Source organism: Monodon monoceros, unplaced genomic scaffold (genome assembly GCF_005190385.1).
Source record: "Monodon monoceros isolate NGI ecotype Baffin Bay Population unplaced genomic scaffold, NGI_Narwhal_1 Super_Scaffold_6, whole genome shotgun sequence".
Taxonomy (NCBI): Eukaryota; Metazoa; Chordata; class Mammalia; order Artiodactyla; family Monodontidae; genus Monodon; species Monodon monoceros.
In genome coordinates, this window is record NW_021703783.1 from 37,882,110 (window position 1) to 37,905,087 (window position 22,978).

Here is a 22,978-nt window from a genome sequence, read left to right on the forward strand (position 1 = left end):
CTCAGAAAAAGGAGACAGAGTCAGGCCTGGTATTTCAAGCCTTTGTTGAGAGAAGGAAAGTCTGGAGTTTATGTACAAGAGAGAAGGAAGTGGTACATGTACAAAAAGGAGTGGGCCCCTGTATTCCCTCCCAGGGGCCGAGAAGAAACCGGCAGGGGACGGAGAAAATAGCTAAGACCGACACGACCCCGCCCCTGCCAACAAAACCTAGCTGGGGGAAGAAGGTGAGGACGTTCTTGGCACACCCTTTCTCTAGGCAGAGAAAACTAGTCCTCTGCCCACCTCGGCAAGGATAGTCAGCCTAGAATGCAAAGGGCCAAGGGCAGGGAGCATGGCATCTCTCCTCTCCCCTTATCACTAGGGCACACTGCCCAGGCTTAGGAGAGCCTTGCTCCTGGTAAAAGACGATCTGAGACTGGCAGGGCCCCACCCCAGGGCTCCCTAAGCTTGGACACTTCTAGATCGCAGCTGACCATTGGGTTGCAAAAAGTAAGGGGGAAAAAAGAAGGAAAAAATTGCTTTCTCCTCTCGTCCCTCTGGCTCTAGTGGTGGTGGGCCTAGGTGCCCATTCATAGCCTAAAGCTGGAAATGGTTTTCTCCAGCCCTGAGCTGACCCTTGAGGAAATGATGTTGAAGACCTTGGGAGCAAAGTGCAGTACTGGAGGCACCAGGGAAGTGCCAGGCCCTGAAAGACCTAGTGCCCACAGTGGCGGCAGGCAAGATGCAGCTTTGAGAGCTAGGATGGACACTGGGTTGAGAGCAGCATAGCCCTCTGCTGGGCCCTTGGCCAATTCCAGGGCTTCAGGTCCACTGGTTGGACTTGAAGGACTCAGGGTTGAAGTGCTTCTGCCTCCAAGAAGGTCTCAGTGGGGGCCTGGAGCCCGAGGGGGGCCAGCAGGTGGTGCGGCACTCCTGGCTTGGTGGCGAACGACAAGGGGCTGGTGGTAGAGGCCTGTAGGGGAAACAGAGGCCTGTGAACAGGCAGGGAGGCTGGGCCAGGCCCACCTTCTGAGGGCCCAGCCGCACAGGCAGGGCCAGCCAAGAGCCAGCCGTGAGGTCGATGAGGGAGAAGATTAAAGAGAGACTGGAGGGGGGATGGTCAGGGAGATTTCTGGGGCGGGCTCTGCACATTCAGAAGAACAGGTGGGGGTACTAGAGGCCACTGGGGAGTGACAGAAACAAGGTAGACTCAGCAAGATCTAGAAGCTGGGAAGAGACCCCAGGCAGATTGGATATCAGGAAACAGAGGTCAAGGGTCATCTGATGCCCCTGGGCAGAAGCCACTGCCAGAGCTCTTACAGGAGACAAGGACAAATGATACCTGGGCCCAGGACCAGAGACTCTCAGCCTCAGTGATCAGCGGCGGCGCGCCTGGTCCTGCCTGTTTTGGCAACTCCCTACCCCTTAGGTCTTAGTAGAAGCCAGACAGCATTAGTGGGAGAGATAACCACTTCCCTGAGGGCACATGCAGGGGATAAGCCATGCTTCTCAGAGCATGGGGCATGCAAGGGAAGGAGTATGTGTCCCCATCACCACGGGGCTGCCAGAGGATGGTTCCAAGTCATGCAGGAGAGGAGGCGCCTGTGGGACCCAGCAGGAGTCCTGGGAGGTGGGCATGCAGAGAGGGCAGCTGTGGTGCGCTACCAGTACCTGTCAAGGGCCCCAGCCTTGGGGGTTAACAGTTTGACTCATCATGATGGGCTGCATCGCAGAAGAAGCGTGAGCCCCGCTTGGCAGTACGGGCCGTGAAAGGGACACTCTTCAGCACTGTGGCCCAGGAGAGAGACACGGTGGTCAGGCCCCATGGGGGTGGGGTAGGAGGAGGAGGGCCCAAAGGGCTATGGTTGGGGTTTGGGAGCTGGGCCCAGTGGCCAGGAACCAGGGACGGAAAAGAGCCCCACCTGTGATGATGTCCTCAATGGTACCATCCTTCCCCTCGTAAACAGGCCGGTGCTCCTTGGCCTGGCGCCGCCTCAACTCTGCAATTAGCTCCTGCTGTTGCCACTTGTTCCGCTGGGATGGGGTCTAGAGCCGAGCATTTGAAGAGATAGGGAGTCACGGCTAACGTACCACGGGGCTGGTTCCTGCCCCAAGATGCAGTCTGAGGATGCCCTTGATTGTGCTCACCAGCCCAGCCCCCATCATTGCCTAGGAATCCCCTCCCATAGGCCCCCTCTCCATCCCTCTGGACTCCATCATCAGGCCCTCTGGGTGGTCTGTGGGCTCCAGTTCTCCATCTCCTCACCAGCTCTCTGCTCCACCCCCTCCTAATCCTTTGCCGTGTTTTCCAGGCCCCAGTTCTTGGTCCCACCCACCTTGGCATCCAGTTTCTTGGCTTCCTGAGCCAGCTGCTTCTCCCGCATTACCTCCTCCTGCTTCTTGCGGGCTTCATTCTCTTGTTCTGCTTCCTAAGAACCATGAAAGATGGTGTGTGTGTGTGTGTGTGTGTGTGTGTGTGTGTGTGTGTGTGTTTGTGTGTGTGTGTGTCACAGGGGCTGTGAGCTGTGAGAGGAGGGGCTGACACTGAGGGTGGAGAGTGGGTGTCAGTGGGACCAGCAACCCCAGGTGGCCACCCTCTGGAGGGGCACTTCCTGCCCCAAACAATGACAGGAAGGGCCTGGGCCCCCACCCTGCCCACCAGTTCACAGCTAAGAGGCCTGTGGCCAGCTTCCATCGCTCCCTCGCAGGACTCAGAGGAGGAGACGGAAAAGGCCCAAGCTTGAAGCCCAGCCCTCTCTCCCCCTACCAGTTTTCTCTCAGCCAAACTCCTCTTTAAAAGCCTCTCTTCTGCTCACCTTGTAAGAACGAATGAATCGGACAAATACTGGGAAGAATACAGAAGGAGGCGTGGTCTTGGGACTCTCACCGAAGTAGCGCACAACAGCATTGTAGGCCTCCTGGGGAGGGGGTGGGCAGAAGGGGTCAGCCTGGCGGGGAAGGAGAAGCCCGGCTCCCAGCAGGGGCAGGAGGCCCACAGGAAGCCGCAGCCCCCCACAGCCCCTGTGGGAGGGCAAAGAACTAGGGGCTCACTAAGCCCCCTAGAGTACGTCTCCAGAGGCAGCTGCCTGCCATCCCCAGCGGCCCCTCTCCCCCACGCTCAGCCAGCCAGCTGCTTGACAAAAGTTCTTTGACCCAAGAACCAGAACTAAGCCCGCCAGAGGCTCACGGCACCTTGGCCCCAGCCTCTCCCACCCGCCTCCACCCTGTGCTCACCTCGGCTGTCTTGGCATCACGCTGGAGCTTGTCCAGTTTGCCTTCGTTGGTGCTAAGGAAGTTGCGCAGGACGCTGTTGTCATGTATGCTGCACTCCCGCCGAATCAGCTCCATGCCCCGGCCCAGCTCCTTCACGTCTAGCAGTACGTTCTCCAGGGACACTGTTGTCACCAGAGCCTGGGCTGAGGACTACAGCCCAGGACTACAGCAAGCTCCAGCCCTCCCGCTCAGCATGGGCTCACTCGGTTCCTCACGCCCCCCTTCCAGAGCTACCAGCGTGGACGGAGAGGGGCGAACCAAGCTAGCCAAGCTCTCACAGGGGCAAGGAAAAGGAAAAGAGGCCGTGGGCTCATGACCCCGAAGGTAGCAAGGGAAGGTGAGCCGCAGACTGCTGGGCTCCAAAACAGAGCTGCCCCAGGCCTGCCCCAGTTTCACGAGGGGGGCAAAAATAACAGCCACCCTATGTCTGTGGGGGGCTTTGTGGGTTTTCTAAGCACTTCACATACATCACAGAGACACAGGCTCTGGGGCCAGCTCGGGGGAGTTGGCAGTGAAGAGCCACCGCTGCCTTTCCCTTCCAGCTCCCACAGCACCCAAGTGGAAAGGGCTGGGTGGGGCCTGGTGCCTGTAGGAAGGCTCCCTCTGGGGTGGCCCCTGCCCATGGCCCCAGCGGAAAACTTTGAAGTGGTCAGAAAAAAGAAAACAAAAGCAAGAAAGAAAGGCACCCAAGTGCTCCCCCTCTTCATAGCTTCCAGGGATTGTCCTGAGCTGGACACGAGGCAGGCTTGCTGGGCCAGGCTCCCCTCACCTGCTGCAGCTTTCTCCACAAAGTGTAGCTCATGCCAGAAGTTAGCCAGGTCTGGGTATTTCTCCTTTACCGTCAGGGCGATGAAATGCAGCAGTGTCATCTTCCTGTCAGTGGACTTGGTGTCCAGCAGCTGGTAGAGGGGGACAGGGGTCAGTGCAAGAGGGCTAAACACCCTGGCGCCACAGCCGCTGCCCCATCCAGCTTCCTGGCCACTTGCTGTCCCCACCATCTTACCAGATCCAGGCTCTGGAGCTTGAAGCCATACACAGCTCCCCGCTTGCTGCTGTTCATGTAGTTCCCCAGGGCAAGTATGATCTGTCCAAAGGAGGCACGGGAGGAACTCAGGGCAAGACCCGAGGGCTCCTTCCTCCTCTCTGTATAGCGCCAGGCCCCCACCCAGGACCTGGGAAGCCCCGGCACCTCCATCCCCAACCTCTCCCCACCTCCAACATCTGCTTCAGCTTCTGTGAGGACTTGACGGAGGCAGAGGCTGCAATGATGGCGTTGAGTTGCTGGAAGGCAAGATGAATAGCTGAGTGACCCCATGCCGGGATGCGGCAAAGTCAGGGAGGGGCTGGCAGGGGAGGGGACTAGCAGGTAAAGGGCGGAGGGGCGGCCGCAGACAACCATGATACAGGCGGGGGCCGTACCGGCGTGAGCATCTGCAGGTTGTCCTGGAAGTTGCCCAGGAAGGCCATGCCAGCCATTCGCTGGGTCAGCCGCTCCACCTTGCTGAAGAGCAGCATGAAGCGGTCCTCGGCCGCCAGCTCCTCCAGGGGCTGCCGCTCCCGCTCGTATTGCCGCAGCAGCTTCACCTCAGCCTCTGTGGGCAGGAAGCGCATCAGGCACTCCACGAAGTCCACGGGTAGTGTCTGGAGGTCAAACCTGTGTAGGAGGGAGGGACCACCTCAGGTCTTGCCTTTGCCCACATTATCTGTCATCCCTTCATTTTCCAGCTCCTACAAGGACGGAGGGTGGGGTCTTGAGCGGCACACAGCCAGAGGCAGAGGACTCACTGTCTCACCTCCAGTAACTCCAGGGCTCGTGTTACTCAGCACCAGTAGCAATCCTAGGGTCACATTCCATGCCCTGTTTAAGAACCCTTCAATGTCTTCCCTCTGCAACTAGGGAGAAGTCTTAACACCTGGACGTGGCTTAGGAGGCCCAGCCCGCAAGACTTCTACTCGCCTCTCTACTCTGTCTCTCCTACTCCCCTCCTTACACTAAAGCCAGAGTCAATTTTCAGTACTCAGGGCACCATGACTCTCCCTCCAGGCCCTGACCTGGAGTTCATATACATCCTTCAGGTCGCAAGTGAGACATCACCTCCTCCAGGAAGCCTTCCCTGATCACCAAGCTCAGCTACCTAGCCCTCCCTGTTCTCCCAAAGGTGCCTGTACCTCCACTGGACTGTTCCCATTAGACTGGGAGCTCCTTTTTTTTTTTTTTTTTTGCGGTACGCCGGCCTCTCCTGTTGCGGAGCACAGGCTCCGGACGCGCAGGCTCAGCGGCCATGGCTCACGGGCCCAGCTGCTCCGCGGCATGTGGGATCTTCCCGGACCGGGGCACGAACCCGTGTCCCCTGCATCGGCAGGCGGACTCTCAACCACTGCGCCACCAGGGAAGCCCTAGGCTAGGAGCTCCTTGAATGAAGGTCCGGGCTGACTCCCCAGCACCTCACACAGTGCCTGGCACACAGCACAGATGCAGTAAATTCTGGCCAAGCCACTGGATGACTGAGGGAGTTCTGTCAATGCCCTGGAATCCAGGGAAGGCTAGGATCCTAGGTGGAGATCCTAGGTGAGTTACCAACTAGCTGGGGACCAGGGCAAGGTCAGTGGGAGCCTCACGTGTGGATGGCCCTGCAGATCTCCTCAGCTGAGCGGCCAGCCTTGCGGAGGGTGATGGCCAGGTTCTTGGCACGATTGGCTTCCAGCAGGGTCACCTTGCTGGCAGCCTTTTGTGCTGTCTTGTTCTTGGAGCAGATGAGGTCGAGGGCAGGGCCCTGGGCTTTTGTCTTGAACAGTTCTTCAAACTTGTCCAGATCCAGGTCCTGGCAGGAGTTGATGAGAAGGGAAAATGCTGTGGCCTCATCCTACAAGAGGACCCGCTGGCAGCACACCAGCATCAGCTCAGCTCTGGTACATGGAGGGCTGAGTCTGAGGGCTCTTCCAAAGCCAAGAGATCTACCTTAAAGGGCAACCTGGTCCCCAGCTCCCAACCCCAGCCCTGAGGGCCCCAGGCCCTGCTACCTCCAAGATCTTCTCATCATCAAGTTCGCTAAAGACAGTGCCGCTGATCTGGTTGGGTTTCAGTGCTGTCCAGTTGAAGACGGGCAGCCGGAACTTGGTCTTGATAGGTTTCTTAATGCGAATGGCTAATTTGGAAGGAGGATCAGTGAGGCAGGAGCCAAGGACACACTCCCTCGGTCCCACTAGCCCTGCCCAGAGCCCTCGGGACACTCACCTGACAGGCCTACTGTCAACACCACAGAGGGAGCAGCGCCGGGGAGAGGTGGGGCTGGGGGACACTTGTCTGGGAAAAGAAGAAACAGCACAGTGACCCAGGGGCCAAGAGACTCCCCTCTGTCCACCCTACCTGTCCTTAAAGACTATCAGGGAAGGAGGCTGCATGAACTCCCTGCCCAAGTGGCTCCCAGGGGTCCTAACTGACGGGGCAGGTCGTGCTGTCTCTGACCCACTCTCTCCTGCTTTGGTCTAAGCCCTCTCCTTGGATGTCTTCAGAGGAATCAGGAGCGGCATCTTTACGCTCCTTAAAACAGATCCACATCTGCTCATAGACATCCCTTCCCTAGTAATCTGAGCCTCCCTCGGATTCTAACCCTCCCTCAGCCTCTCCCACCTGACTTTACATCCTTCCAGCCACATCCCCAGTTTCTCCCTGTGGAGATGCTGCTGACTGGGCTTTTGGTCTGGCCCCACAATAAGGCTGCACCTCTTGCCTTTTACCAGGTAAGGGTCCTGCTTACCTGGTAACGGGGGAGGTGGAGGGGGTAAGGGAGGAGCCGGCGGCGGAGGCAGAGGTAGGGCCTCCTCGGGGGGCGGGGCCGGAGCCAGGAGGTCCAGGTCGGAGGGGGGCATGCCCTCATTCAGTTCCTCAGGGCCTACCCGGGCCAGGGCCTCGCTGCCCACTGACTCTAGGTCCCGGGCGGTGGGCTCCAAGTGGCATCGGCGCTGGAAGGCCTCCTCCTTCTCTTTAATGAGCCGCCGCAGGGTGTGTACCTGGTGGCTCGTGTTCTCGTAAGTCTCCTATTGGGCAGACAGCACCATTAAGAAAAGAGCACCTGAAGGCGCGGCAGGCGATGCTCCTGGGAGTGAGACTTCCTACCCAAGGGTCTCCAGGAGGGTACTCAGAGGCAGAGAGCGGCAGAAACCCAGGGAAAACTGGAATGCAGCAGAACAAAAGAGGGGGGCGGAAGAGCAAGCCTGCTTGGCTGGCGCCCTGCAGTGTCCTTCCTCACTGCTCCAGCCCAGTCTCACTGGTCCCAAGGCCCAGGTAGCAGGCTGCCCTTGTGAAACTCTCCTTAACCCACCAGCAGCCTGCTATGGCAGCTCTCAGCCCTCTGTGCCTCAGTCCTGCTCTCATTTCATTTGGTTTGTACAGTCGCTCAATTGGAAGCCCCCTACAGACAAGACCCTGCCTTAGCCACCTCTGTATCCTCCATACTCCCAATTCAGCGCTTCAGACTCTTAGCAGGGGCTTGGCACATATGTACTGAGCTCAACAGAGCCAGCATAATTGTATTCCTGTGGAAGAAGAGATGGGTTGGGGCATGATTTTATAACTAACAAAAAGTTAGGTGAGGGACAGAGAAGACACTGAAATGTGAGGAGGCCCTGCTCTCCAATTTGGAATACCTGGGAGATATCCTAATAAACAGCCCCAAGTACCTGGGCTATTCTGAGCCTGTTCATTACGCTGGGCTGGGGAAGCACGTGGAGGTGCGGGTGAGGGAGAAGCAAGGGGGGTGGGCTGGCAGGAGGAGACAGGGGTCCCAGAGGTGCCCCACCTGCTCCCACCCCCCTGTGTGTCTGGCCCACTCTGGCTCCAGCTTCCCTCTCCAGCTAAAACACGGGGTGAAATCATCAGCCCACCCTCACCTGAGTGCCTCAGGGGTGAATTAATATCGGGATTCTCGAGGACGTGACATGACTGACATGGAACGAAAAGCAAGATCCCCAGGCCCCAGCACCCAGTACCAGTCAGGGGCTCCCTTCCCCACGTAGCCTGGTACCTTGACGCTCTCGAGTTCCTTCTCCCGCTGCAGCAGCTGCTTCTCTAGCTCTGCCACACGCATCATGTTCTCATTCTCTAGGTCCAGAAGCTTCTCTGTGAGCTGCAGGATGAAAAGGGCAGGTTTGGGGATGGCCCTAAAGTCTGGGCACTCAGCACAGCCTGAACCCCAGTCAGGACCGAGGCCCGACCCCTCCACCCAGGGCCCCAAAGGCAGCTTGGCCCCGTGGCTTCCCTATGTCACTCCTGTGAGCCCAGGGTCTGAGACCACATGAAAGAGTGCAAGACAAATGGCCCCATCTGCCTCTCTCGAGCCTGAGGCCACCTCACACCCAGTCCTGAGGTCAACGTGTGTTCCACCGCGGATGAACTAGTGTCTCAGCCAGAGCATGCGCTAGAGAGCCCCAGTGGATTCTGAGGCTTCCCTGAGGCTCAATCGGGAGGTAAGCAGGTCAGCTCAGGATTCCTGGGACTCAGATGTCCCCACTCTCTCCCCACCCTCAACAGTGGTTCTGGCAGCAAAGGAGGACCACCTACATGGGACACATGCTCCTCCAGCTCTTCCACCTTCTCCAGGGCCACATTCTTGGTCTCGGCATCCTCCAGCAAACCCCCCACATCAAACACGTTGTCCAGGTATGCCTGGATCTGCACCTGCAGCTTCTCGCTCTCTGTGTGCCTTGACTTCTGGGGGAAAGCAGAGAGAGTAGTAGTTGGGGGCGCCTCCTCATCGGCCTCCATGACCCCTTCCTAGAGCCTAGGACCCAGGGAGCTCCTGCTGTAGCCGTGTCAGATTCTCGCCCTGTGGAGCTGACTGACTGAGGAGCCCTCTGCACAAAGGCCAGAGTCCCAGGTCACAGAAGACAGGCACGGTGCCAGGAGCATCCGTGACTAGGCTCTTGTAAAAGAAAAACTCCTCGTGATACAGCTAAGCTGGTCCTCTTCCCCGAAGCGCCTCATCCCGTGAGGACTCCAGCCCAGCTCACCTGCAGGAACTCCTCCAGCCCCAGCTTTGTAAACTCATACTGCAGGTGGACCCGGAAGTTCATGTCCTCCACCGAGTGCACCACGATGTTGATAAACTGCATGCAGGCCACCTGGGGAAGGAGCAGCCCAGAGGGGCAGAGAGAGAGGAGACATGGAGGGGAGGCGGCTGTTAGAGCCAGCATCATCAGGTGGATAATCAAAAGGAGTAGAAAAGGTAAGTCTTTCAGGGAGCAATAAGAGAATTTTAACTTAAAAAACATCAAACTTAATATTCATTTTACGAAGACAAGTAAATTACATGAGAAATAGGTGTAAATGAAGATTTGGCGGATTTCCTTTGCACACCAGCAGGTATTCCTTGAGACAACCCTACTAGCTGTATACCCTAGACTGGGGGGAAGTGAAGCTAGAGGAGAAGCTGGGGAAGAGGAAAGCAGCTCAGAAAGGGTCCAAATCAGGGACAGTACGGCCACACAAAGCGGGAAAGGAGGCAGACCCAAGACAGAAATTGTCCTGGAGTTTCTAAAAGCTTTCTGGGGTGAGTGAGTGAGTGGATGAGGAGCGTTTACTGAGTAGAGAACCACTCTGGGTCCTACACAGAATGTCAGAGTACGCTGTCGGCCCAGCCCCGTTCTCAAGGAGTGGACGGCCCTGCTGGGCATGCACCTGACCCAGGACCAGCTCCTCACCATGAAGTCGATGTTGCTGTCCTCATTCCGGAAATACTCCATCAGCTTCTCAAAGCGGTGCAACTCCTTGCATACCTGAACAAGCAAACTTTCTCAGTAACAGGATCTGTCCCATGCAGAACCCAAGCCCCTGAGTCCTGGTTCCCAGGAACATCCAGCAAAGGGACTGGTACAGACCAAGTGTAACCACAATTCTTTCTATGTAATGGGTCACTTGGGACATGACAGAAGAAAGCCTGGGACCTGGCATCTGCTCTGGGTCCCTGAGGGAGCTCAGTAAAGCGTGTGCCCTTAGTCTGGGCTCTGGGTGCCTCTGAGTGTAGGCCAAGAAGAAACACAGGGGTCTGGTGTTGCCGAGCTATTGAAGGAAAGAGGGAGGGTGGAGGAAGGTTGGAGGCCATGGCTGAGGCAGAGGCTGAAGTCCTAGTGGGGACGCAGGAGAGAGGCCTGGGTGCAGGAAAGCCTCTGTGCTGAGAGGGGTCCAGAGACTCCTCTGAGCCTCTGGCTTCAAGGAGGAAAAGTCATTTCCTGGCTTGAACAATGGATGCTAGGGAAGAGGTCCAAAAAGGAGGAAGAGGTGGGACCAGCAGCTGCAGCTGTATGCCGAGGAATCCTATGTTCAAGCAGATGGGGGTTTCAAAGCCAGGCCAAGTCTGGGGAATTCCAAGTAGGAGCTCCCTCTCCCCTCACCAACGACAGCCAACACCCCAGGAGGATCCCTGCTTGCCTTCTCCTCCCACTACAAATATAACTGCCTCGGGTTCTACCAGTGGGTTCACTGCCTCAGAACGACCTGGGGAGCCTGTTAAAGCACAGATGGCCAGGCCTCCCAGGGGTCTGTGCATTTAACACACGCTCTTCAGGTATTCTGCTGCACAGCAGGTTAGAACTGCTGGACTATAGCCCTCAAGTGAGGGCATCCTTCGCTGGCCAATCAGGAGCTTTCCCGGCACAAGATCTAGTAAGAATGAAGTTTTGGTTTTGGTTTAAAAAAGCAGGGGGCAGACTACCTAGCTAAAAGCACTAGGCTGTTAAAATCCCTAGGATGTGTGAGACCACAGGAAAGGGCGCTTACCTACCTGGCTCACACCTCCTCCCCGCCAAACACACACACACACACACACGCACGCACGCACGCACACACACGGGTATAGGAAACTGACCTCTTTGAAATTGTCAAAGGCAGCAAGAATGATCTCGTGACCTCCCCGTACCAAACACACGGCTGCCAGGAGCTCTAAAACAAGTGCTTTGGTCCTAAGGGGTGGAGAATGAAGATTAACACCCTAGCCCCTGACCCTGGCCACCACACAGCTCACTTCCACAACTGGGTGAGTCCTTTCAAGAGAGTAGAGACAGCCTCGGTGGTGAGGGAGAGGGTGGGTTTGGGAAAGAAGGCAGGGGAAGGTAGGCTTTCTCCCTCCCTAAGCTGTGTAGACCAGAGGAGAGCAGAACACTCCTCTCCAGCAGAGGTGAGGGGCCAAACCAAGGCGCTGACCTAAGCCACAGGACCCGAGGCCAGGCAGGACTTCTTGGCAGGGACAAGTGCAGCCCAGTTCTCCAGAGTCCTGGGCAGAGCGGGGAGGAAAGGGGAGGGAAGCAACTCACCTTGGATTCTTGTTGTTGAGGCTGAGCGCAATCTCATTGACAGCGTGAGGGTGGGACATGACCAGGTTGAATCCATACTGTAGCAAGGGGAAAGGACAGAAGGAGGGGAGACCATGACGGTGGGGAAGACAGGTCCCAGCCGGAGCTCCCTGACTGCAGGCCCAACAGCGAACTTGTCTTTTACAAGCTAGTGCCTTCCTAGCTCTCCTGGTGTGGGAGATGAGGCAGGGCACCCGTGCCTAGTGCTGTCGCCTTACCTGATAGTTCATGATGGCTCTGAGACAAAGGATGCAGACGTGGACGTCATCCTTCTGGCTCACCAGGCGGGAGTTCTTCAGCGCCCTGCGCCCAGGGAGAGTGCTATACCTGGGGGAGAGGGGCTGCTGGTGAAGGGTCTAGAAGCACTTGCCATCACCCAGACAGCAGCAGCAGAAGAAAAGGGGGATGGAGGACCTTGCACCAGCAGCCCAGAGAGATGCAGGGGGCGCAGGTGCAGGGGGCAGGGCACTCCACTGTTTTCACCTCCCTGGAACAGGTCTTTGTCAGTTAACTATCCAGGATCCCAGCATTACAACCAGTGCCCAAACCATCCTAAGCCCAGACGTCCTCCAAAATACAACACGAGGTGTGTAGGCCTTCCTAGACCTCAAGATGGGTCCAGGAGATATTCATTTGAGCCATCCTTCCTCTTCCTTCTAGTCACCGCATCTTCAACACATTCCCTGGGGCAGGGGCATCTTAGCTCCCATCCCACATCTATGTCCTAGAAAAGACAGAGCAGACCCCAAAGGCTATAGAAGGGCTAGGGACTATATCTGACTTTGCCCCTAGTGATGTTTCATGGAAAAAACAGGAAACACAAGTGGTATCTGCTCGTGCATGACTAGAATGGGCAAAACCCAAAGAAGACTGGGAGAAAAGCATGGCTGAGAGACAGAGGCCATGGAAAGGGCCATAGGACCCAAAGGAAAGCCTCCCTCTGTAGGAGGGGCTCTCAGAAATCATCCGGTCCGTCCACCAGCCTCCGGGCAGGATGGCTCTTCAGATACTACAGACAAATGAACACGCTGCAGCCTTGGAGGGAAAAAAAAGGCCTAAAGGAAGAAGTGATGGGAAGGTGAGCGCAGCAGGTTGGGTGGGAGCTGGTCTCCGGGCAGCTGATGGGGCTGCGTGCAGAGCAGAGGGAAACAGACATGAGGGCAGGTGCTGGACCAGCTGGTGAAGACTAAGGAGCTGGGTGAGGACCAGCCCTGCCCAGAGGCCTGGAGGAACGGCAGAGTGAGAATGATGAACGGAGGGGCCCCCAGAGACGGGGAGAGGAGAGGGGAGGGCTGGAACCCCAGATGGGGTGGGCACAGCCGAGGGTGACGTACTTACCCAGGACAGATCGCTGGGCAGAGTCAAGGAGACAGAGAGGACAGACCAGAAACAGACTGGCAGGCAGAGGGCAAGAGAGCTGAGCCTGGAAGCAAGAGTGAAGGGAGGAGCATGAGCACTCACCGCTGTCACCCAAGACCTGGACGGGGACGAGGGTGGGAGGCAGGCGGGCAGAGCGAGAGCACACATACCGGAGCACAGACTGGCGCGCAGAGCGAGCGAGGCTGTTGGTGAAGGGGGCTGACAGGGCGCTGGGTGGCTGCAGGTCCTCGATGGACCTGCTCCAGGACCGGAGCTTGTCAAATGCACCATCGTCACCACTCTCCAGAGCCTCAAAGTCAAACCTGGAGCAGGAAAGGACACAAGCGCACACACAGGAGAAATTCAGTGCCAAGCCGCCTGGCGAGCCCACCCCCGCCCTTTAGACGTCTAGGGCAACAAGAAGCAAGGGCAGCAGAAGAGAAAGCGGAATTGGGCAGCAGAGACCCAACCCTGGTCAGGAGGGCCGAGGAGGGCAGAGTAGTCACCGGCAGCAACCAGGAGGGGGATCTGAGGAGATGCGGGTGCTGACCGAGGCCAGCCGCTGCCCCCCACTGGCCTCCAGGAGTCACCTCCCCATGGGCCCGAAGGGACGCAGGGAGCTGGCAGACTTTCTGCACTCCCAGCCATAGAGGGGACATCTCAGAGAAGCTGCCGCTCCCCTCGGAGAATCTGCCCTGCAGAGCAGTGGTGGGGAACAGGCCAACTGAAGGGATTACTAGGGGGCAAATGGCAGCCCCCAAAGGGGCCTCTCAGTGCCCTGAGGGTGGGGCCCAGGTGGCTCTGGACTAGGTTCACGAGGCCAGGTCTGAGTGGAAGGGAATGGGGGTCCCGAGAAACCCAGAGTGGGACAGGCCTCTGTGTTCAGGAAAAGCACCATGGTCTCATCCTAGCACTGGGTTTTAATGACCGGGTTTTCTTTCCACGGTTCTACTTGAGGCTTCTAGGTTTTTCTGGTTTAGAGGCTCCTTGGGCTTCAGCTTCCCTCGGGGAAGAAATCACAGGTCGAGGGTGTGAACCAGGGTCCTTAGTCCCCACAGGAGTTGGGATGGTTTCTACGTCACTTCCTGCTGCTGGGACCAGACATCTCCCACCACCAGCAGTTTGGGAGCGTAGCCAGGGCAAGGAGGACAGCTCAAGATCACAAACCCACAAGGCCTTCTCCTTTACATATCACCATATCGGGATCTACCCCCTCTGAGAAACAAGCCCCACTCCTCTTTCCTGTCCTCTTCCCCCAGTAGGTCACCCAGGACGGAGCAAGCATTTCCTACAGGCTCTTCCCCCAAGGAGCCTTCTGCTCAGACACGCACAGCCCCAGGGTCAAAGGCACAGAGGCCGAGGCTCTCTGGAATAGGAAGCGGTATCTGCAGATGCCTGAGTGTTCCCAAGGAAGCAGGAGCAGACTTCAGGATCCTGACCATCAGATGCTTAACGGGGCTCTCAAGCAGACATCAGAGGAGTCTCCCGGACAGGGAAGCCACTTGCCAGTGGTTTCCCTCCGTGAATAATAGTCTTCCCCAGAGCTGGGATGTGCAGTTTACAAATAAGTGCCTTCACTCAAACTCTATTTGGCTTCGCTCTTTTCCCCTCAACCCTTCCCAAAACACACACTCTTACCTCACCTGCTCCGAGTCTTTCTTTTAAAAACACGGTCAAAGGTACTGCTGTGGACACTACAATACTGAGGTTCCAGTGTATTTTGGTTTCAAGCAGCTGGAATTTGTTTGCTTTTGAAGCAAGATATGCTTATTTGGAAAAATAATCTACATCTTTTTCTATAAAAGCTCTGAATTAAAAAAAAATCGCTTCAGCAAATGTTTTTCATTTCTTTCTATAAAAAGAGTGAGTTTCTTTTAAGGGATAGGAGGATCATGAGGCTTGGCTTCTGTAGGGACGGGAATGGGGAGCGGGCCACTCTTGGTTTTAACAGGCGATGACCTGCAAAAAATGACAAAGGCCAAACCTAGGAGAGGCATTAGTTTGAAACCCTAAGGAGATGAGGGTGAAAACCTGCTGAGGAAGGAGAACAGCCCAGGGGCAAGGACAGTAGCAAGGAAAGTGGAAGTCGAGGCTGGGGCTGAGTCCCAGAACTGAGGAGTTCCCCAGGATGCGGGACTTTCAGCGCAAACACTCGGGAAAGTCACGGGCAAACCGGGGTGATCAGTCACCCGAGGGCCAACATAAGTCTTGGGTCTGCGTCTGAATGTGCTGGCCATGCCATGAACGATCAATATAATCCCTCTTTCCATATATTTAGGTAATTATGGTAGGGAACAACACCTTAAATAATAACAACTAACAAATAAAAAGCAGCCACCACAGTATAGACTATGTTCCAAATACTTCAACTGCTTTACACAGGTTATCATCTAATCCTTATGGCAACCCTGGAATATGGATCTCCTCTTACATAAGAGGCCCTCAGCAAACTTGCCTGAGGTCACGCAGACAGTAAAGGACAGAAGAGACCCACACCCGGCTTTGGGCTTTGTCTTAACTTGAAAGCCCTCGTTCCTTCCACTACCCACTGCCTTCTCCTCTGCGCTAATTCACTTCCAGCTGCCTCCAAACCCCCCACCTGCTTGCAAAAGGCTCCTGAACGCTTCACTTTCAGTCTGCGTCAAAGGTCATGCTCACTGCTCCTGGGGTGACCTGGAGTAACCCTCTCACAACTGGAGATCCAAAGTTGCTTCTTGAAGACTGAGCTCTCCCAAAGCAAACGAATCCCACAGGGCCTCCCTCCCAGAAGCCAGGACATTTCCTTGGAGGCTCCCAACATGGAGTCTGGATCCTTTGGGCTCGATTCTGAGCTCCCTTTCCACATCTCTCCTCCTGCTCCCCAAAATGCACCTTCTACTCCAGCCACCTGGCATTCTTCACTGATCTCAAACAGCCCCTTGGCCACCTGTCCACCCCCACGCTGCTGCCCAGGCCCTCCCCTCCTGCTTGGGGTTCCCATTCCCATCTTCACTACTGCAAGCTCACCCTTCCTCGTCAAAGCAGAATGGGACCATGTCCTTCCTCACCGTTCCCCAACCCTCGTCCCAGGTGGTACTCACATGACGGAACATTGGGCAAATGACAGGTAATCCACCAGCACATCCAGGCCTTTGTTTTCATCATTCAGAAACTCCCGCACCCAGCTGCAGATAAAGGAAACACACTGGAGGGGTCTGCTAAAGTGGATTGAGGGGGAGGAGGAAAAGGTGTCTCTGACAAAACGACACCCCCTCCTGGATCCTCTGGAACTCAGCACCAGGCTGGGAGAATTCTGAAGATCAAAGCCTGTGGCAGACCCAGCCATGGTCACGTCACCGGCCTAGACCACCCCTAGGCGGCAGAGCCAGGGATAAGGAAAGATACAGGCCTTCCAACACCATGTTAGCCAAACCAGCTTTCAGGAGCCCCCTCCTCAAGGGCCAGGGCCCCACTCAATCACGTTCTAGGTCTCTGGTGTCTAGCACGTGGCTGGGCGCACCGTCCTGATGCCACGTTCCTGGGAGGAATTGAGGGTTAGACAGAGCATTTACTGTAGCCCTCGTGCAGAGCTGTTCCTGACAGAAGCCAGCAGGTCCCCGACTTGACCGAAGTCTCAGTTAAAAGACAGGCAGGGAGCGTCAAAGGGTCCGGAACAGAGGCATACTGGGCCAAAAGGCTCTCCACCAAGTTCAAGGAAAGGTATTTTGGGAAGTAGTGAGCAGAGGGATACGTGGGACTTCAGTGTTTTGTCAGGGTGAGTCTGGCAGAATAGGAAAAGGATGCGGGGACAGTCAGGAACTCAAGTAACCCCAGAATGGCTCTGGCCACTAAGAGGGTGAACCAGGGAGGCAGCAGGGAAGACAACTAGGCACCCTAAAGACACTGGACCGGGGCATGTTCACCCTTCTGCCTTCAGGCCTTTTGAACTCAGACATCCCTGGAAGGAAAGTCAGGAGCGAGTCCCAGGCCTGTTACAGGACAGGCTCATTCCTGTCCTATAGACATACAGGACCCAGAGAGACATAAAACTCTCAGGATGAACCCTGACTCTCCTGTGCTCTGTTCCCTCCGAGCGTCCAGGTGTCCTTCTAGGTCAGCTGCGCCAAACAGCCCTGCAAGGCCGCTTCTCCCCCACAGCTGGAACACCAGCGCCATGTTTGATGGCCACACCCCGGGCTACAGAGAGAGGCCGGGCCAGAGCACCAGGCCTGGCTAAGATCTGGCAGCAGGCTCTGGCTGCGGCTGACTGACACCGGAGCTGCCTGAAGTTAGCTTCCTCTCTGGGGGCCGACAGGCCTCCCGTTTCCTGTCTGTCTGCGCTCCAGCTCCCCACCCCCTTCTCATTTCCTGTCTGAGTCTACACTGCTATTTTCGGGATCTTGACACTTTGAGGAGAGGTTAAAGGGCACTTAGGCAAGGCCGCAAACCAATACAAACCAGGGAGAGGAGGAGCAGGAGAGGCTCTGGAATCCTACTTCCCAGCCCGCCCACTCCAGGCCCGAGTTCCCATCTTTGCAGGCCTGGGGCTGATCGGGCTGCTGCTGAAGCAAGATCCTCCTCTCCCTACCTTGCCCTGGACTCCTACTGCCCTGAAGCACCCACACCCAAGCCTGACAGCCTGACAAACTCTTCCTGCCCCAAAATTCGGGACGGATCCGGGCACTCCCACATAACTCTCCCAGAGAAGCCACAGTCCGGATGACAGGAGCTCCTAAAATGCCAGACACTAAGCTGCTCCTGGGAACCAAGGACCAGGTCCAGACCTCTAGCTTGTGTGCCAACCACCAAGAGGCCCGGGCCTGGGAACCATGCTGCTCTGGCCCCAGCTCCTGGCCAGTGGCCAGGGGGGATGGCGCCAGGTAGAAGGGGCAGGCAGAGGGGACTGCCCCGCACTGCTCTGTGGCCCTCTCCTGAGAAAAGCAGGCCCCCATCCTCACGTAGCAGGACTTAATAAGGAAGACAGGAGGGCCTGAGAGAGAAGGGAGCGGGGAGGGGTAAAGGCCCTGTGGAGCAAGGCAGGGTGGGAGATGGCGTCTGGAGCTGCCATCTGCGTCACTCTTGCTCTCTCACATGGGGTAGCTGCTGAGGCTCTGCAGTTTTTCCTGCTGGGAGCGTCACCAAATAAAGGTGAAGGCTAGTTACACATTTCCAAGCAGGTCAGTTCTCAATGTCTGGTTCACAGAAGAGGTGTGAAAGCCAACTCTGGCCATCAAGCACAGCTACTGAGGCCAGGAACTGCCCCTTTCCTGTTCTTTCCTGTGCCATTTCCCCTACCACTGTTGCTGAGGCAGCTGGCTGCATACAGGTAGCCTCCATAAGAACCCCAAGCAGCCTCAGCCTGGGGAGCGGACAGGAGGGGAAGGCATATGATGTCATTTGGCTCTTTCTACCCCTGCTCTCAGGAAGCCCAGGACCCTGGGGCTGGAACCTGCCCAGAAACCTCCACCCCGAACCCAGGCTCGACTTCTCACTTGTGTAAGCTCTCAATGTTCATGCCAGGCCCCTCGGTCAGGCCTGTAGCCCTGCCTGCAGTTCTCCATCAGGTGTCCCTCACTGTCCTTTGTGTATATATACACACACACACACACTCTCTCTCTCTCTCTCTCTCTCCCTCTCTCTCTCTCACTTTCACTATATTTACTCTGGCTGGTTACGGTTTTATAAAACTGAGACCATAGCCGCCTTTCACTGTATCTCACGCATTAGCCCTCTGTCTGTTCAGCAGGTCCTGGTTCCCCACTTCTCTGGCAAAAAAGACGCATGTAGTTTCTAGGGGCCCCGTCAATGGGTTGGCAGTACCCTGGTCAGTGAATACGGAAAATGTTCAGCTCCTGGCCCCCACTGCCTTAGATCTTTCCTGGTACTTCAGGAAGCTGCTTCTGCTCATGAACTAAAATTGTCTTATAATCAAGCAAATAATCTTCTGGGCACCAAACAGTCCATGAACTAGGTAGGTCTCGGCTACCCAGTGCAACACACTCCTCCATCCCCAGCCTTCTCTGGGCCTCCCTTGGCCCAGCCCCAGGCCACAGGCAGACTCCAGTCTCAGCTGCTGTGGGAATGTCTTCCACTCAAAGCCACAGGCTGAGGACCCCAGGAGAGGCCCCAAGCTTGCCAGCAGCATCCAGTCAGCAGCTGGCAGAGCTGAGGGGGAGAAAAGCCAGAAAAGGAACCGTCTGAAGCTCTCTGGGGAAATAAAAGCCATTCAAGAGCAAATCTGCCCCGTGGCAGGGAGATGAAACCAGGTCCTAAGAGGCCAGGTGAAAAGGCTCTGATGGTCACATCGGACTCACCCAATGTGGTTGGTACGAAGTGAGATCTCCAGCTCTCTCAGTACTTTGGTTGACTCCTGCACTCTTCTCCTGAACTTCTGTAAACATGGAATTTTCTGTCACTGATGGAGGTCCCCAAGCCAACTTTACAATACAAGCAAAAGGGGTAGAAAAAGAAAGGGAAGGCATACAAGAAGGCAGTTATAGTCTCTCCCTCTGTTACTAGCCAGCCACTCCAGGGCCATGGCCTCAGAACACAGAAACCCAACTCCCATTGCTCAGAAGCAGTCCCAACCCAAGTCAAACGGTTTGCCCCACAGGACAGTAAAGGGCAGCAAAACGGGGACTCCCTGCCTCGCACTTCACCTTCCGAGTTACGCTGGGGTCCAAGAAGCTCTGGAGTTTCTGGATGTAAGTGTGGGGAGGATTCTTCACCTGGAATCGTTCCTGTAAGGGAAACACGTGTGTGTACACAGACACCCAAGGTTCTGAGGGGAGTGCTGAGGAAGTAGGGCACTCACAGTGTTTGATGTGAGGGGACTCCTGAAGTTATCACCTGGCCCTTAACATCACCCAAACCATAGGTTCCCCTTCTTGACTTATCCTCAGCTACTTCTCATCTGTTGCCATCTTCTCCTCCTTCAATTAGTACTCCCTGAGCCTCAAATATTTTTCTATATTAAAAATTATTTTAAGAGCCTGCTGCTTGCTAAGAAGATGCGGGGATTACATAGCTCTAAACAGCACCCAAAATAAAGACATGATTGGGAAATGTTGTTCACTTCCTAGCCAGCTAATGGACAGTGGTTAGGAAGGCGAAGGGGAGGGGAGCTAGGCCTTGTAGAAGCCAACTTTCTGAGCCCTGAGCCCAGACTTGGGACTAGACTGGTTTTGCTGTGATAACACAACTTAGGAGTGCAAACACACTTTCTGCTCCTTGCCCAGGTCCCAGGCCCCCACAATCCAAGCAACCCCAAATGCTGCAGGCTGCTTTCAGCAAGATCACTGCTCCGTCCCCTTCCACACAGGGCACAGGCTCCCCATTGTGGCCCAACCCTCTCATCTGACCCAAGGGAAAACTCAGGGAAAACTCTTAAGCATTCTGGTCCTGTAAGGGCCTCCACAACGGAGATATCTGAAGAGTTAGGGGCTGGAGAGGGTCCAGGAGAATGATATAATGTTAGGAAACAGAACCTAAAAACAAATGAAAGAAAAAAAGGAAAGGTTTAAGAAAGAGCTGACATTATGTGACCTAGAAAAGACTGAGAGATTATCAATTAAAGAAACTCAGTACCAAAGGGCTACTGTTCTCCAAACCCCAGGTAGGTGCTCAACTCCGCTTAATGCAGAATTCAAGGAAATTGGCCTTCCCTGGATAAGAAGCGACCTGGACTAGGTTCTCTGAAGCATGATTCTACCTTAGGTCAAGCAGCATGACTTGGGAAGCAGAGGAGCACAATAGTTAGCACAGATGGAGTTGGCAGCCTGAGCCCTGGCTCTATCACCTACCAGTGAAAGGCAAGTTACTGAGCCTCAGGTTCTGCTCCTATAAAATGTAACAGTGCCTTCCTCAGAGGGTTTCTGTGAGGATTAAATATATATATATATATATATATATATATATATATAAGTGCTTGGTCCATAATAAGTACTCAATAAATGTTAGCTATTGTGATTTTTGTGATTTTGTTCAGGGCTTGAAAAAAATTATGTTTATGACAAAACTCCATCAGAAAGTGCTGGGTAAACTGAATGCCTACACTCTGGGCCAGGTGCTTCCATACCTCCCAAGAGGTAAAGCCAACTCTCCCAGCAGTGCAGACAGGCCTGTCTGAGTTCAGAAACTCATGACTTGTGATCTTCAAATGTGGGCAGGGGAAAGAGCAAGGCTGCAGGCATTAGTTCTTGATTCTGAGCTAAGTGATAATCTCTATTTTCTCTTCTGTCTATAAACACTTTCGTGTAGGGAGAGCTTCCAATCCTCAAGTTCTGAGATTTGGGAACAGGAGACTAGAGGACCGGGGCTTCTCATTCCTAGAGGCCTGTAAATAATTGGGAAAACCCTGCTATTTGCCAGGTCTGGAGCAGAGTGAGAGAAAAATGGTGCTTTGAATTTCCCAGCCAGGGACAGCCCTCACCCTGGGGAAAGGCAGAAACAAGCTCTGCTGGGAAAAACACCAAACTCCTCCACAGCAGACCCTATACCTCAGACCTACACAAACCTCCTTGAGGCTGCTGCTCACTGGGAAGAAATCAAGACAGTTCTTTGTGGCAGCTAGAGGGGAACTTGGCCTACCAGCCCTGTCTCTGTTAGGAGAGGCGTTTTGGATCAGGAAGTAAGCATGGACTGATGCCACGCCCAGGCCAGGGTTCCTCAAGGAACCCCAGAGCTGCAGTCAATGCCCACGGTCCTGCTGCCTCGTCCAGCTCAAGACACACCCCCCACTTCCGGGCCCACTGCAAACCCCGTACCTGGTCACAGATCAGATCCCACTTCTTCTCGTTGTCATACTGCCGCAGGAGCCGGGCTTTGTCAGGAGGCAGGTTCATGGAGCTCTGAGGAGAGAACCTGAGTCAACAGGGCTGATAGGCTTCCCTTAGGCCTGGTCCCTCAGGCTTCACCCTGACACTCTGTGGCTCATAAGGAAGGCTCAGAGAGGCATGACCATCCTCCTGCTTCCCCTTCATATTTGCTTAAGCTTGGTTGAACAATGTTTTCCAAACCACAGGTTGTGGAATCAATTTAGTCAGTCAAGAGTAACTTTATTTTAAATGAAAATGAACAGATTGGTTATCAGGGGGTGGGGGGGGAGGGATAAACTGGGAGATTGGGACTGACATATACACACTACTATAGATAACTAGTAAGAACTGGCTGTATAGCACAGGGAACTCTACTCAATACTCTGTAATGGCCTATATGGGAAAAGAATTTTTTTAAAGAAGAGTGGATATACGTGTATTTATAACTGATTCACTTTGCTGTACACCTGAAACTAACACGACATTGTAAATCAACTATACTCCAATAAAAATTTTTTCTAAATAAAATTAAATTTAAAAAAAGAAAATGAACAGATTAAAATAGAATAGGATTGAAGATACCAGAATTCATTGTAAGTAGGAAGTATAAATAATGTTTCACGGACTTCCCTGGTGGCGCAGTGGTTAAGAATCCATCTGCCAGTGGAGGGGATGCAGGTTCGATCCCCAGTCCAGAAAGATGCCACATGCCACAGAGCAACTAAGCTCGTGCACCACAACTACTAAGCCTGTGCTGTAGAGCCTGTGAGCCACAACTACTGAGCCTGCGAGCCACAACTACTGAAGCCTGCGCGCTCTAGGGCCTGCATACTGCAACTACTGAGCCCGAGTGCTGCAACTACTGAAGCTCACGTGCCATGCTCCAAGAGAAGCCACCACAATGAGAAGCCCGTGCACTGCAACAAAAAGTAGCCCCCGCTCACCGCAACTACAGAAATGTCCCACGTGCAGCAACGAAGACCCAACACAGCCAAAAATAGATAAATAAAATAAAAGTTTCATGAAGTTTTGTTTCTTTTTATATGTTATGTATACACATACACACACACACACGTATAGATCACGCTGTACTGTAAAATGTGTTTCTTAACATGGAACTGGGCAAAAAAGTTTGAAAGCTCCCAGTCTAAAGTGGCAACCTTCAATCGATTTCCCCCCACGGTCTGAGAGCTGAGCGGGCTTCCTGCACCACGTGTGCCCACGGG

The 22,978-nt window shown here is 54.9% G+C and overlaps 1 protein-coding gene across 7 annotated transcripts in view; it reads right to left on the reverse strand.

The window, feature by feature from the left end:
* Positions 1–22,978, reverse strand: part of FMNL3 (formin like 3) — a 74,513-nt gene that overhangs the window by 19,507 nt on the left and 32,028 nt on the right. For 2 of the 7 annotated variants that reach the window (XM_029204349.1, XM_029204348.1), the window contains exons 2-25: positions 21,702–21,785; positions 19,596–19,676; positions 19,251–19,327; positions 16,038–16,121; positions 13,128–13,280; positions 11,817–11,925; positions 11,560–11,636; positions 11,115–11,208; positions 9,952–10,026; positions 9,262–9,372; positions 8,813–8,962; positions 8,277–8,378; positions 7,011–7,290; positions 6,488–6,556; positions 6,274–6,398; positions 5,872–6,074; positions 4,672–4,906; positions 4,465–4,533; positions 4,256–4,336; positions 4,022–4,151; positions 3,214–3,374; positions 2,796–2,897; positions 2,316–2,408; positions 1,902–2,025 (exon numbers count right to left, since the gene is read on the reverse strand). In XM_029204349.1, coding sequence (XP_029060182.1) covers positions 1,902–2,025; positions 2,316–2,408; positions 2,796–2,897; positions 3,214–3,374; positions 4,022–4,151; positions 4,256–4,336; positions 4,465–4,533; positions 4,672–4,906; positions 5,872–6,074; positions 6,274–6,398; positions 6,488–6,556; positions 7,011–7,290; positions 8,277–8,378; positions 8,813–8,962; positions 9,262–9,372; positions 9,952–10,026; positions 11,115–11,208; positions 11,560–11,636; positions 11,817–11,925; positions 13,128–13,280; positions 16,038–16,121; positions 19,251–19,327; positions 19,596–19,676; positions 21,702–21,785 — 2,869 coding nt within the window. Of the gene's footprint in view, positions 1–27; positions 953–1,650; positions 1,768–1,901; positions 2,026–2,315; positions 2,409–2,795; positions 2,898–3,213; positions 3,375–4,021; positions 4,152–4,255; positions 4,337–4,464; positions 4,534–4,671; positions 4,907–5,871; positions 6,075–6,273; positions 6,399–6,487; positions 6,557–7,010; positions 7,291–8,276; positions 8,379–8,812; positions 8,963–9,261; positions 9,373–9,951; positions 10,027–11,114; positions 11,209–11,559; positions 11,637–11,816; positions 11,926–13,127; positions 13,281–14,600; positions 16,225–19,250; positions 19,328–19,595; positions 19,677–21,701; positions 21,786–22,978 lie in introns of those variants that run through there. The other 5 variants (XM_029204352.1, XM_029204353.1, XM_029204354.1 and 2 more) reach the window with 5 other exon arrangements.